Source organism: Delphinus delphis, chromosome 5, assembly GCF_949987515.2.
Source record: "Delphinus delphis chromosome 5, mDelDel1.2, whole genome shotgun sequence".
NCBI lineage: Eukaryota > Metazoa > Chordata > Mammalia > Artiodactyla > Delphinidae > Delphinus > Delphinus delphis.
The window spans coordinates 109609792-109624401 of record NC_082687.1 but is presented as its reverse complement, the minus strand read 5'-3'; the positions used below and the strand labels follow the sequence as shown (position 1 = coordinate 109624401).

Sequence of the window (14610 nt, the reverse complement as noted above, 5' to 3'; positions counted from 1 at the left end):
TGAAACTAACTTGTAGGATTCTTTCAGCTCTTGAGGTAAACAAAATTATAATAAAATATAATTTTTACCATTTAGATTTAGAATCAAGTGAGTTTGAAGCGTAGATTCATAGATGACTTCAGCATTGGTTATCTTCTTTAGTCTCCCACTAATATATATATATATATTTTTTTTTCCTTAAAGTATTTCCAAAATGCAACATCTTTAAAATAGCCAATATATTATTCATCCATTCACATGTCAGGAGCCCACTTTAGGCCAGCATTGTAGTATAAGGCCTTGGGTGTAAAAAACTGAGTAAGACACAGTTCCTAGCTTTCAGGATTATAAACCTGTGAATTTATGTGTGAAATATGAAGAGTTAAGTGCTATAATAGGTAGGCAAAAGGTGTATAGAAAGCACAGAGGTGATGAAGGAAAGGTTAAATCCAGTTGACCTAGAAGCAGTCAGGGAATATCTTCACAAAGATCAACAAAATGACAAGGATGGGTTGGAAGGGCGTTCAAAGTGGTGAGAATGGCGTGTGTAAAGAAAGACAAGGTGGGCAAGGGGTGTGATGTCTTTTGAAAATCACAGTATGGCTGTAGCATAGGATGTTCCAGGAGAAGTTATAAGACATGATTTCAGAGTAGTCAGAGGTAAGATCATTTGAATCATGTGAAAGCATTTAGACATAGTTTGGGAGACAATGGTCAAATCTGTTAAAATTCTCTAGAGCCTATAATCTACATTAATGAAGTTCCTGTTCAAATAAACAAGGAGGCTGGAAAATATAAAGTACTTGCCTTTGTATGATTTAATGCCTACATTTTCTTAGATGTAGTCTTGTACACCTGTCCTCAATAATTTTTCAATACTAGATTCTACGAGCTGAAAGCACAGGAATACGGCAAGTCCTTTTGTACAGCTAGAAGGACACAGTAAATCAGTCTAAGTAGGAAGATACAAAGGCAGAAGATTGTGTACTATGTCAAAGATTGCAAAGAAATCACATGGAAGATTGTGTAATATGCCAAAGTATGCCCAGCCATTAAGTGACCCAGGGAATATGCCTGTCAGTATACAAAAAGAGTAGGCAAGCATCAGACTGGAAAAGGAGTCAGCTTCTAGCATGCAGTGGCTTTTTGAGATGTATTCTCCTGAGACTTTGACCACTTAAGCAAGGGCACTGCTTTTTAGTTTATCTTCTTCAATTTATTTCTCTCTGTTAAAATCAATAGCCTTATGAATATGACTTAAAGGAATACTTTCTTGAAGAATCAATAGATTTCAACAGTAAGTGATTATTTATGTTTGTGAATGTCAGAAAGACTGATGGGGAGCTGGGAAAGGTGATGATACACTATTGCTGAAGGAACCAACTGGGAAGGTATAACATTCTGGATAAGAACCCAGTGTAGCGATTAAGGGCACAGGGCTGACACTTGGCTGCCTGGGTTTAACTCCCAGCACTATCACTGAAAATCTCTGGGTTCTGTACAGGTATTTAACCTTGTTCTTTAGTTTCTTGGTCTGGAAAATGGGCATGATCACGGGTTCTCTGAAATGTAAATGAGACATTGTATATAACAAGTCCTCGAAACACTAAGAACAGTGCCTGGAATGCAATAAGTTCTCAGTTAAACAAGTTATTATTACTTTGACCAAATTGAAAAGCATTCTATTTTAGTGTCCTGGAGCAGTGCACAAATGTGCACTCCAAGCCAGTGTTAACTTTGTGTCTATCATGGAGCAGTAAATTCATGTACTAGAGATCTACTGTGGATACTCAGTAAAACTTTTAAATGTTGTTGTGGCATGTAGGCATGTAGGCATCTAGAATTTCTCAGATTGGCTCAAAAATGCTTTAGACTGAAGGATACATCTTGAATAAACACTTGTCACATCGTTTTTTTTTTTTTTTACTTTTTTATGGGGAGTGGGACAGGCGGGACCTTTATGTGTAAACATAGCTAAGTAAAGAATATTCTTTATCCCAAATCTTGTTGCTTAGTAAGTTGGTCTTGACAAATAAGAAAAGAGAATAGTGAAAGCAAAGGCTGAGGTTTACAGAGTGATGGCTATCTATTAACACAGTGTGTGCATGCCACCGTGAATACTCTCAAGGACACAGTCCCTCTTAATGCCAAAGGGAATGCCCTTGGGAATATGGGAAGACACATTAACCTTCCGGCTTTCAAAGAAACCATGAGTCAGATACACACCCTTCTCCTTAAGCATTTTTACTTCCTTCTGAAACTGTCTGGTTGAAGGAAAGGGTGCTCTGGGCATTGCTATTTTAAGAATCTCTTTTCTCAGAACCCATGCTTGATAAATCCCTGCCGTACCTTAGACATGTCTCAGGATTCACCTGCCATGCAAGAAGAAGAAATCATTCTTGTCTCACAACCTAGTAGTAAAGAGAAACTTTAGAAATGAAACAAATTCACTTTCTGGAGAAATGGGATTTGTGCTCTTCGTTTCTGTGTTTGTTTGATAGACCTTGAGATTTTTCTATTAAACATTTTCCCCAAGAGGAATTTTTATCATATCATTTTTAGCTTCGATCCTGTAATTGAAGGGGGGAAAAGAAAAAAAAAAAAAAGCAAAGTGAAAGTCTCTGTGGGAAATGATGAACACAGATATAAAGATTAAAAGCTCCTAAACCAGCGTTGGCCACCCTGGCAGGTTCTATTCTGGTTCCCCATGTAGAAACTGATGACACACACATAGTAGAGAGCAGCTTCCTGTTCAACTCATTCAGCTTGGTACACAATCATCAGAGGATCAGTGTCTCCCAACATGGCAGAAATGCAGGATACCAAAGACCTGAGGGTGACTAATAAAAATAATCAAATAATTTGTTCTAAGGTTTAGAAAACGGTGCAACTGATTTTGTTCATTACAATTGGCATCCTTTAGCATATGGTAGCACCTACTTGTATAGTTCTGAGATTTACAAAGTAGAGTTTAAAAAGTTTGTGTCACAGAAACCTTTATTGTTGTCAAATTGTCATACTTTGATGATTTAGAAGAGACTGGCTAAGAACATGTAAGATCAGTATTAGAGGTGTAAGTCCCGGTAGTCTAATGTATTTTTACAACGTTTCCCCATCCAGGGCTAGGAAAGCGTTGGCAACCATGGAATTCTTATACTCAGGGGGTGAATGGAAATAACTGGAATTCTGCTTCAAAAGGGGGCTGTATTGGCAGTGACTATTCTTCATTCCAGGTTATTCGTTTCTGTTGCCTGGAGAGATATTATAAAATGCAATTCTGGGTGATCTTCTTGGCAAGGGTAGCATCACAACAGGTATACAGTTTGTAAGAATTGATCACTCCAGGCCTCACAGGGCAGCTGGACCATGATTCCATTGTAGACAGAAATGAACCTAATTCTAGAATAATGAAGGGAAATATTGCTCGAAATTGGTCGTTTTGTCTTATTTTCAATTTTAAATAGAACTGCTGATTTGAAACCAGGCGTTTATTTACTCTGTGCTTGGAATTGGTTTGAAGCAATTCAGCCTGAGCGTATGTGAAACAAAAGTGATGTCATTCTAAGCCATGAACATGTTTTTCGAAGCTGTATCACATTTCAACACACACTCTTTGAGTTTTCCGATTTCTCTTTTCTTTATCTCTTTCTTTATATTTCTCTTGTCCAGGGTTTCTCAACCTTGGCACTGTTGACATTTGGGGTGATTAATTCTTTGTTGCGAAGAGCTGTCCTGTGCAGCATCCAGGCCCTCTACATACTTGATGCCAGTAGCCAGTCCTCCTGCAGTTGTGCAAATGTCTCCAGACATTGCCTTATATCCTCTGGGGGGGAAAATCATCACCCCCTCTGAGGACCACTGGGGTAGATGGAAAGAAAAGAGGTCTGCAGATTGAGCCCTGAGAGCCCTGCAAACTTTAAAGCCTGGGGAGATGAAGAGGGAGCCAGCAAAGGAGAATGAAAAAAGAGCAGATGGTGGAGTTGGAGAAGAAATAAGAGAATACAGTGTCCCAGAAACCAAGTGAAGAAACTGTCACAGAAAAGGGGGGGTTACCGTCTGTGTCAAATGCTGCTATTCATTAGACCACTTGAGATGAAGCCTCCTTCTTTAGGGATTTAACATAAGAGTGATAAAGTAAAGAACAAATGGATTGCTGCAAATAGGAAAATGTACTTGATGGAGCCTGTAGCATATATTTCAAGATTGAAATACAGAGGATGGTCACAAGTCAAATAATCTTTGTTGTTGAAAATAGTATAAAATGGCGCTTTAGAACCTGTGACAGTCGGGATCAATTGAATACATGCTAATAATTTCTAACATATCATATATTTCAGTGGAAATCCTAAGCTTTGGTGCCTAGTCCATTGGAAGGTAGTATATGATAAGTCATATGTTACTAATATGAGTTCAGGTATTGACATTTGTGAATTTATATATTTATGAGTGGCTTCCGGACAATCCACAACAGTGTGCCTCTCAGCCCCTTGAATTCTAAAATGCTTTCTTGAGTTGGAGAGAAGAGACTGCTTTCGGATCTAGCAAACCAAAATTAAAGGATGGAGGTTTGCCATCTGTAGGGGATTCCTATGTCACAATAGAAAAAGGGCTTTAGACCTTCCTATTATTCAGGGTGATCCATGTGGTGGGTTGAATAATAGTCTCTCTAAGATGTCCCTGTCTTAATCCCTGGAATTTGTATGTTACCTTACAGAGCAAAAGAGACTTTGCAGATATGAGTAGGGTAAGGACTTTGAGATGAGGAGATTATTCTGGAATATCTGGACAGGCCCAAAAAAAGGCAAGGAAACAGATTTCCCCCAGAGGCTCCAGAAGGAATGCAGCCCTGGGAACACCTTGATTTTAACCCCACAAGACTCATGTCAGACTTCTGACCTTCAGAACTATAAGATAATACATTCATGTTGTTTTAAGCCACGAAATTTGGGAATTTGTTTCTGCAACAGTGGAAAAGTAATACAATCCAATTCATAAGGCAAGTTTTCCTCATTACCAACCTTCTCAAAGTTAGTGCCTATAGGCCTTATTTATGTCACTGAATGAGAGTTCAGATTTTGAAGTAGCAGTGTGAATACCCTAATCAAAATCTTGCCGTATTATTATTTTCAAGAGTTTGCTTGGATAATTCGGTGATATCTATCTCATGGGTGAAAAAATGTCTGCCATTTTTACTACCTTGCTAATATGCCATTGCTTCTTCTTGTCATTGCTAGTTTTTACTCAGGTGTCATTTGTTATGTAAATTTGATTTGGTGACAAAAAAGTGTCACATGAGTTACACCATGAAATAATCTTCACCATTGCTGAGCTGCTTTCTCCCTAATCCAGAAATAGTGTTTGGGACATATTTTCTCATCGCTTCCCCAATACCCTTTCAAAATTTATATCCAGGAGAAAGTTAGTGCAATGGTATATCTAATCACCCAATAGTTAACATGAAAACAGGTAATTTTTTCCTTGATAGTATTTTCCAGCTTCTTTAAAGTTGTCTGAAGCAATGAATGTCAACTAAAACTCTTTATAAATAGAAGGAGGTAGTTAACAGAACAGAAATGGATCATCTTTCAGTTCAAACAGTTTGCCCTTGAGTATAGAGAAAGTGCTCTCAGATTTGGGTATGTTTATGCTTATTTATATAGTTATCTGTGCAGCTGTCATTTTGATTTAAATCTGGGAACATTTTATGTCTGAATTGGATTTAATCTTGTAAACCCGAAATCCTGTTTCCATTCCATTGTGAATAATCATATGCTTTTTATAGTGTTTCTTCACTTCTGGTTTTAGTCTCCAGCTCTCAGATAAATCTATTATCTACAGAACATTCGGGCTTCTGCAGGATAAAGACAAACAGAAAACAGATGTTTATATTAGACTCGGTTTTAGTTTTATATTTTTGACATTTTATATTAATTTTATATTTCTATGGTCAGCAGGCCGTTCGAGTGGATGACAAGATTTTTTTTTAAGCTTGCAGCCTTGACACAAGCCCATAATTATATGTTGTACAACTTCTGGCCCAAGAAAATTTCATATTCAGGGGAAAAAAATCACTAATACCTCATTTATGTTATATAGTAGATTTTAAGGCTGTAAGAGATAAAATTTAATCTGGTGACAGGGGTGTCACTCAACTGCTCTTATTTAATAGAAGCCATTTCAGAATTCTAGTATGCTTTCTGTATTATCTTTATTATTATATTTAAAAGTCATCAACAAGTGATCATTTCTTCATTGGAAATTCAGATGAAAGCTTTCTGTTTCTTAGAACAAAGGGTGTTTCTTTAAGGGCATTAGCACAATGAAACTGAATTGCTGATGAAAGTACTTTCTGGATTCTCTTTCTGCATGTTGCCTCTCCTGTTCAGAGCATACTGGTTTGTTTGTTTGTCTTTTTTATGGCCGCTAGAGTTAATGTTTTACCATGACTAGTATCAGTAGCTGATGTATTATATAAGACAGTTATGTGAAAATTGTAGCTTGAAGTGACAGTCATTCCCAAAGAATCAGGATGAGAATATTGAGAGCAATACTCTCAAACAAAACAGAAGCTAGAAATTATTTTGTCAATGCAGGGCTCATTTTAAGTTTGCTTTGCGGTGGGAGGAGATTTGTCTAATTAAGACCACTGATACATTTTTGGCTAAATTTTTATTCAGAGATTGTGGCAAGCTTTACCCTTTTTAAGGAGATTAGAAACCTCTGTCAAAGAATTCTTTCTTTCTTTGATTTACTATCCTCAGAAATCTTTGATTCTAACTTTCGCATTGATTCTTCCTGATCCGTTAGGTTAAACCATGTCTTCCAAAACAAAAATATTCTTGTACCTCTCTAGGATGCAATACTTCAGGATTAAAGCTGACCTTTAGGTGACAATTCAGGACACAGCTTGACTGACATAATGCCATGATTAGCCTAGCCATTTTCTAAACTTTTTTCGGAACAGGAGAATATTCATTCTTAAATAAAACTTTAAAGAAGGTCCCATCTGATAATTCCTGGGAAGAGCAGCAATTCATTAAAGAAGATCCTTCAGTTCATACATGTGCTTCAGTAACTCCTGCGGCTACAGATGCTGACAGTGTAAGTTGTAAGGAATATGCCAGAATGTTTTGACTTAGAGTAGTAGAGTCAAACTTCAGCCACATCTGCCCGCTGGAATAGAAGTCATTAATGCCAAATTTCTCTGTGAGCATATCTTTTTTTTATTCTGCCCTCTCCCATCTCTAAGACTTTCAATGCTCTCCACGGCTTAAACCAGCATTCTCCATCGCTCTCTTTGTGGAATCACTATCAGTCATTCTTCCCCCTTCTTCTTGCATCCAAGTCACATAATGTTATATGCATGAGCGAATCTATTCTTTTTTTATTTTTAAAGCAGGAGGAAAGAAAAAATTAAGCCACGAATTTCAGTATGTACTTTAATTATTAGTGGACAAATTACTGGCCACCTACCTTACAACCTATGGCAACCTTGAGCTAAGATGCAGTCCTAACTCTGCTGCAGTTTTCAGAACTCCACACCCTGTGACTTTCCCCTACACTTCCAACCTTGCCTTCCCCACTCCAAAGCATCTGCCTGATCTGATACACTCCTGGCTTAGCTCAGGCCTAACACCACTGCTTCTTCCCAGCCAAGATCACTTGCCGCTGTCCAGCCATCCAAAGCCTAAAGGGTCCACATCAAAGCACCAACACACATATTTTTCCTGTCTTTCTAACCAGATTAGTAGAGGCAGAATTTTCTCCTTCATAGGGATTTTTTTTCCCCATTCAATGGCATACTAAGCCCACTGCAAATGAAAAACATCATTAAATTTTGGATGGATGGATGGATGGATGTCAGCATTTTTCATCAACAACTGAAAGTATCTAGGGAAACAAAGGTAATTAATTGGTATCTGGCCAATTTAAGTATTAGAGAGATGGCATTTTTTATGGAACTGTGTGTGTGTATATGTGTGTGTTTTTTTACACATTTTGAAAGTATTTTCTCCCCAAAGATCTTATTTCCAGTTGTAAAAAGAAAGTCAACAAGAAAACAGAATTTATCAAGATATTTTTTAAGTGGCAAGGGGAAAAAAAGATATGTTGACAGGAAACATACAAGCAACATTCTACAACCGGTCTGTCCTAAGAGGAGTGTACTTTCCTAGAAAGGATATGTAGCCATGTCATTAAATCCATTGTATTAATGTGACTACTTTGATTGTGACCTACTTTGGCAATAGAAAGACTGAATTACAAAAGAATGGTTTTCTCACCTTAAACAAAGAGAATCTGTGATCTTTAAATTAGCATCTAGGGGAAAGCAGGATGAGAAGCAGAGGCGTTTGCAACTCAAAGAAGCTCAGAAATCACACATCATTTGCTGGGTCAAACACAACAGATTAGAATAACACCCTTTTCTTTAGTCATGGCTTGTCTTGCAATTATAAAGTCACCATTCATTTGTATTAATTATGGACATATTCCACTATTCACAAAACTATTCTTTGTCAGAATTTCTGGGCACAGAGTTAATTCCCAGTTATAATTTACTTATGAATAAAAACTGCTGAAAATTTTCCACTATTTTTAATATAGAAAAATGCCTCTATGAACTCTTGGTGGAATTCTCAAGAAAGTGACACAGTCCAGCCCTGGCTAGAGCTCCAGGAGCACAACTTCGGGATCCCTCACCAGAAAACCTTCCTTTATATCCTTATCAAATTTTAACCACCATACACATCTACTGAGTATCTTGTTGGCAAAAAGCAGTGTATTTCCTTCAGTCTCTGGGTCTTGTTGACCTCAAACAAATAGATGACCAGATATTTCTCCAGCAAAGATGGGTTTATTGGGGATCAGCAGAGAATTGCAATTTGGGGTCTACAACCATGGCAAGCCACGTGCAAGTCACCACAGAGGAAGGAAAGGAGAAAGGCTCTTATAGAGGGGAAAGGGAAGTGGGGAGGGCAGTAGTAAACAGAGTCCATGGCTTTTCATTGGCTGAGTTGTTGCCATGAGAGAAGAGGAGTCTTCTTCCTGTTGGGCTCTGCTGTGGTCGGGGGCAGGAGAGCGCCCCCTTCTGGTCTCCTGACGCTATTTAATTGAGGTTTCTGTTCATTGGTTTTTACAGTCTGCAATTCATATGTGTCCTATAACTACTTTCAGAACCTTGAATTATTTTCTGACTTGAATCAGCAACGGAACTAAAGGAGAAACCTTAAAAAAGATGTGGCCTTACTGAGTAACATACTTTCTCAGCTTCACTCTTCACACATAGAAAGGTGGAAACTTTCTATGTACCAGGTAGATCAGCCAAAATAGATGCTTTTAGGTCTCCTTTTCTTTTCTTTCCTTTTCTCCCTCACAGCTTAATTTTCCCTTTCACAACTCCTTGTGTCTCACACATACACAGTAGCTGTAAAAACAAGGTCACTGACATAAAGGAGCTCAGGTCATCTCCCCAAGGTGCTCATTAGCAATTATCCTATGTGAAATGCTACCCACATGAAAGTTTTGCCATTCTCAGATAAACTTGTCTGAGTTCCAAAGGAGTGCAGGTCACCTGGCAGAGATCTTGATGTGAGCATTAAGGGACTCTAGTTACTAGGTACTGGTTTCAGTGGAATCCCAGGAGTTGGGGGAAAAAAAAAACATTTGAATATATACATACCCTTTAAGAAGTGTTGTGAGGCAGAACAATAAATACAAATCATAAGCAGCTACTCAGAATAGGTCAGAATAGAAAAAGCATCTAGGAATGTTTTGGAACGAAGTACCATGATAAAGAAATCCAGCTCTTTAAGGATAAAGGATAAACCATTGTTTTGATTAATTGTGGACTAATTATTATTCACATTCACTAATTATTTCATTATTCTCATTGATGACAGAAGTAAAAGGGAAAAAAGGGTAAATACAAGCATGACAAGCTCAAAGCATATCAGTATTTCATTTGCGTGATCCTTATTTGGTTGGTTACTTCGTAATTACAGCTACAGAATCACCTCCTGAAAAGTATTAAGTACCTACAGTTAAAGGTTGTGCTATATGATTGTGCATTTAAGACTTCCTAAACAAGAGCCCATACCATCTCGAAATTGCTAATTATCTGATAATAAAACAATGTAGTGTTACCATTATACCCAGCTATGGAGGCCTGTCACAATATGAAGTATGATTGGATTACTGTTGAAGCTTTAGGGAAGTCATCTATCCACATTAAATAGTAAGTGGGCCAGCGGCAAGTCATTATTCATTTGACTATAACTGAACCTTTACCAAAGAGATACCAGAATGGAAAGATAGTTTAAATCGCCCATTTGCCTAAAGAAAAATTTTCTTCTAAGTAAAATGGAAAAAGCATAACATTCATCTATAAATGATAAATTTTGGTTACTCCATTGAAGAGGTAAGAGCTAATGCTTCCTTAGATGACTCCCTCTTTTAGAAGAAGCCTAAGCTTAGTTCTAAATTAACCCAAAGCATTACTTACCTTTTTTTATTTTTTGTGCATTTACTTTTAATACAATTTTAAAAGGTTACACTCCATTTACAGTTATTACAAAACACTGGCTATATTCCCCGTGTTGTAGAATACAACCTTGTAGCCTATCTTATACCTAATAGTTTGTTCCTTCTGCTCTCTCACATCTTCATTGCCCCTCCCCTTCCTCTCCCCACTGGTAACCACTAGTTTGTTCTCTATATCTGTGATTCTGCTTCTTTTCTGTTATATTCATTACTTTGTTGTATTTTTTAGATTCCATATATAAGTGATACCATACAGTATTAGTCTTTCTTATATGACTCCTTTCACTTAGCATACTGCCTTCCAAGTCCATCTACTGTTGCCAAAGCATTATTTAAATTTCACCATAGTGGAAGATTTATATAAGATACGATAAGTCACTTATTTTTATTATAGCACTTATAATTAAACAAGTATCAGTTCCTATTATTGACTGCCTGTGACCCAGATGTAACCTAGACAATTGATTTATGTTTACCTACCTGCTTGATCACGGCCATTACAATTTTTGGTAGTTTTGACCAATATGCAATATGCGGCCACGTGACCCTGAGCAACCAATGTCATCAGCACCCGCCCCGCATTTCCTCTTCTGTAGAACAAGGAAATTTGTCCCTCGCAATTCTCAAATTCTGCATGTTTATGTTGATTGACTTGTTTGTCCTAGCTGTGTGGAATTGAAGATTCTTAAAGAGATCTTTAGAAAACATGCAAACAAGAATGGTCCTCGCCAGGAAGCTAGTAGTCCATTAGGGCTAATTCTCATTCTAGAACTGAAGAAATTTGAGGAAGAAATACAGAGAGAAGATTTTTATTCTTTTGCTGGTTCTTCAAGGCACATTATTTTTCCCTTAGGCTAGAATGATGGGATCATATGGACAGTCACTTAACTTAGTTCATAACTGTAAGTAATGTAATTAATCTAACTATAACCAAACTTGGAATTAGATTGACTAATTTTAAGAAAGAACGATAAATAATTGTAAGGAAGAGTTTTCAGTGGTATATATAGTGAATTTGTTATGCAGGAGATGAGGAGGGTTGTGATCAAAGTGTTCCACGCCCAGAAAATATGACAGTTGAACCAAACCTGTAGAGATTTCTCTTCATCTTTTCACAGTTAAACATTGTGCCGCAAAGTTGCACAATAACCTTGCAAGTCAGAAGGAGGGTTTAAGGAATTCTTATAACTTAGCAGACACACCCTTCTTTCCTCCAAAAGTTTACCACAGGCGAGCAGGGAGATCTGAGGCTGCTTAACCTCTAAGCCAGGTTCCTAAGCTATAACATGGAGATAATGTTTTACCTACATTAAGGATGATTAGGAGGATTAAATAACAAAGGTTTTTAGCACTATCTCTACCCACAGGAATCACTCCCTAAATCATAATACCATGATTATTGTCACTTATCATTACCTTTATAATTTAGAAAAGAATATATACTTTTCCATATTACTATTATCTACATTAACTTCTTAAATTTTGTTTTTCTTGAGTGAGTCCTTGCTTATATGCATGTAAATGCAGTGATTCTGACATTTAAAGTAATGCCATACACTTGCAAACTTCAAAGAAGTAAAGCAATAAATATAGTTATGGCCAAAAATACTCTCTTCTTGAAATGTTCAATAGTTACAGTTTCCATAAAATCGTCTCATTTCCACTTCTCTTTGAAATATAGAAATAGTCTCTTTCTTTCTGGAGGAAGAAAATGGATGGTATGTTTCTTTCTGAATATTTTATTCTTTAGTTATTAAGACATTACTGGGAAAGCACAACTGTTCATTTACTCAGTTAGTGTTCACTGAGCCCCCATGTGCCTAGGTGCATAGATATTTTCCCCATTAGAAAATTTGATATGACAAGATCGTGATCATTCAACAGGTGTTTATTAAGCACTTACTGTGTGCCAGGTCTTGTGTTTCCAAGAGTTTGCGACACTCAGTGGAAGTGATTTATTTGACACTATTTACCAGTTGATTTCGGGAATCACTGCTTTATTTGGTGGGGTTCACCAGGTAGGTCACTTGCACTCACTGGAGGAGGAGTGATGCTTCTGTAAATAATAAGATCGCTCATGAGTCAGCAATACACGGTAGTGGTTAGGGGAAAAAATATGAAGCCTTTTACAAGTAATGCTCTTCAGTTAATGCATTTTGCTTTTTGTATTATATCTTGTATCTTATTTTTCAGCCCTTTCCATTTTAACCTGAGTGAGGAATACCCATTTTAAAAGAAACATTGCTTTATCATATCAGAAGATATACTCAGATGTTTCAGTTATTTACACAGCCTCTGTTACTTTCTGTTGAATCAAAGTCTACAAAAGCTTTGTGTTGTTTGTTCTTTATCAATACTATTGTTCACTTCTCCTTGGTACGATAATAAACCAGCAGGACATGCAGATTTTATTTAGTTAGACCTTCCTGACTGAAACTCCCACCTAAATCTGACTAACAAAAAGAGAAAAGGACTCATGGGCCCCTGTGTTCCATTATCTTTTTTGTTAGTCTTGTGTTGTCTCTCCATTCTTAATATTGCTTGAGTTCTGTGTGTTTCCCAGAGTATTTTAACGCAAATCCAAGACATATAATTTCACCCATAAATATTAACTGATAAGAGCTTTTAAGACTATGACTGATAACTTTCTGATTTTATTAAAGATTTTTTTTAAACAATTGGTTTGTTCAAATATGGATCCAAAGAAGTTCTGCCTGTTACCTTTGATTGTTATGTCTCTCAAGTCACTTTTAATCTAGAACAGTCCCAGATTTTGATTTCTTACCACTGACATTTTGAAGAAATCAGCTGTCCTACAGAATGTCCAAAGTTTGGCTTTATCCCCTATCTTTCCTATAAGCAGGTAGTAAAATCAGATATTTGATGAGATTCAAGCTCAAGGTTTTAGGCCACTGTACTGTAGGTGGTTCTGTGTTCTTCCTATTGCATTGTATGATGTCTGACAGGCCTATTATTGATGATAATACTGAAATTTAATACCTGCCTCCCTTGGTGGAGAAGATGTCAGGAATCCATCTTGGGGGGGCTTTAAGTCATGTAGCTTAATTGTAGTGTTTCAAATCATCAAGTATTTCTCCAAAATCATTTTTTAGTATCATTAGCCTTTTAGGAAGATGACATTTTAAAAGACCTTCTTGTCCTAGGACACAACTCTGTCACCTAATATTTTATTTGCAATAAAAAGAATTCCTTTTTTAAAATTCATCTATCTAAATGGTCCAACAAACTCTGAAAAATAATTCTCTCAGTGAAAAGGTTTCTTTTTTACCTCAGTGCTATGTTGTTGAAATGTTTATAGTTATAGAGCCCAAAAAGAAAATCTATCCTGATATGGGTTGGTTAATCCAGATGACCTAATTTGTCAGGAGAGGATTCAACAGCCGCCATGTTGCCAAATGGATAAACATTCTCTCTTCAGTGAAGGGGGCACATTCCCAAGAATGTTTTTGGTGCTTAGCAAGAGGAGAGTGGTATAAAAGTTGATGAACAATGAATAAATATAGAATTCTAATGGATAAAAATAATTGCTTAAAGATCTTTATTTCATAAGATTTTGGTTCTCTGTTTGTTCATAGGAAGAAATCTTTCCTGTTTTCTGCTCTGTATGCTGCCTTTATCTTCGGTGGTCGGCACCTAATGAACAAACGGGCGAAGTTTGAACTGAGGAAGCCATTAGTGCTCTGGTCTCTGACCCTTGCAGTCTTCAGGTAGGTTTCTTTGTTTGTTTTTTTTCATTTTCCAAATAAAATCCATCCATTTCATCAGACTCCGCTGAAAGAAGCAACAATCGAACATTTTATCATACATCTCATATTTTTGATTATTAAGGGTGTAAAATAAACCCATGTCCAGAGGGAAAGCCTTCATTGCAACCAAACTTACCACATTGTACTCAGGCTCTAATTTTGAGAGCTCTCAGGCCATCTCCTTTCTTGTCCAAACTGTTCATGCAGTAATTCAGTTTATGTCCTAGGACTAGAAGCAGAGCATCAACTCCATTATTTTTGTCATATAAGTATAGATGAAGGGCTAAATGGAAAGCCACAGCAGTAAACTGTGGAAGTGTATGGT

The 14610-nt window shown here is 37.0% G+C and overlaps 1 protein-coding gene across 3 annotated transcripts in view; it reads left to right on the top strand.

Moving 5' to 3' along the window:
* The window catches only part of ELOVL6 (ELOVL fatty acid elongase 6), a 134596-nt gene that overhangs the window by 64379 nt on the left and 55607 nt on the right, over positions 1 to 14610 (top strand). For all 3 annotated transcript variants that reach the window (XM_060012889.1, XM_060012890.1, XM_060012888.1), the window contains one exon: positions 14115 to 14246. In XM_060012889.1, coding sequence (XP_059868872.1) covers positions 14115 to 14246 — 132 coding nt within the window. The remainder of the gene's footprint in view (positions 1 to 14114; positions 14247 to 14610) is intronic.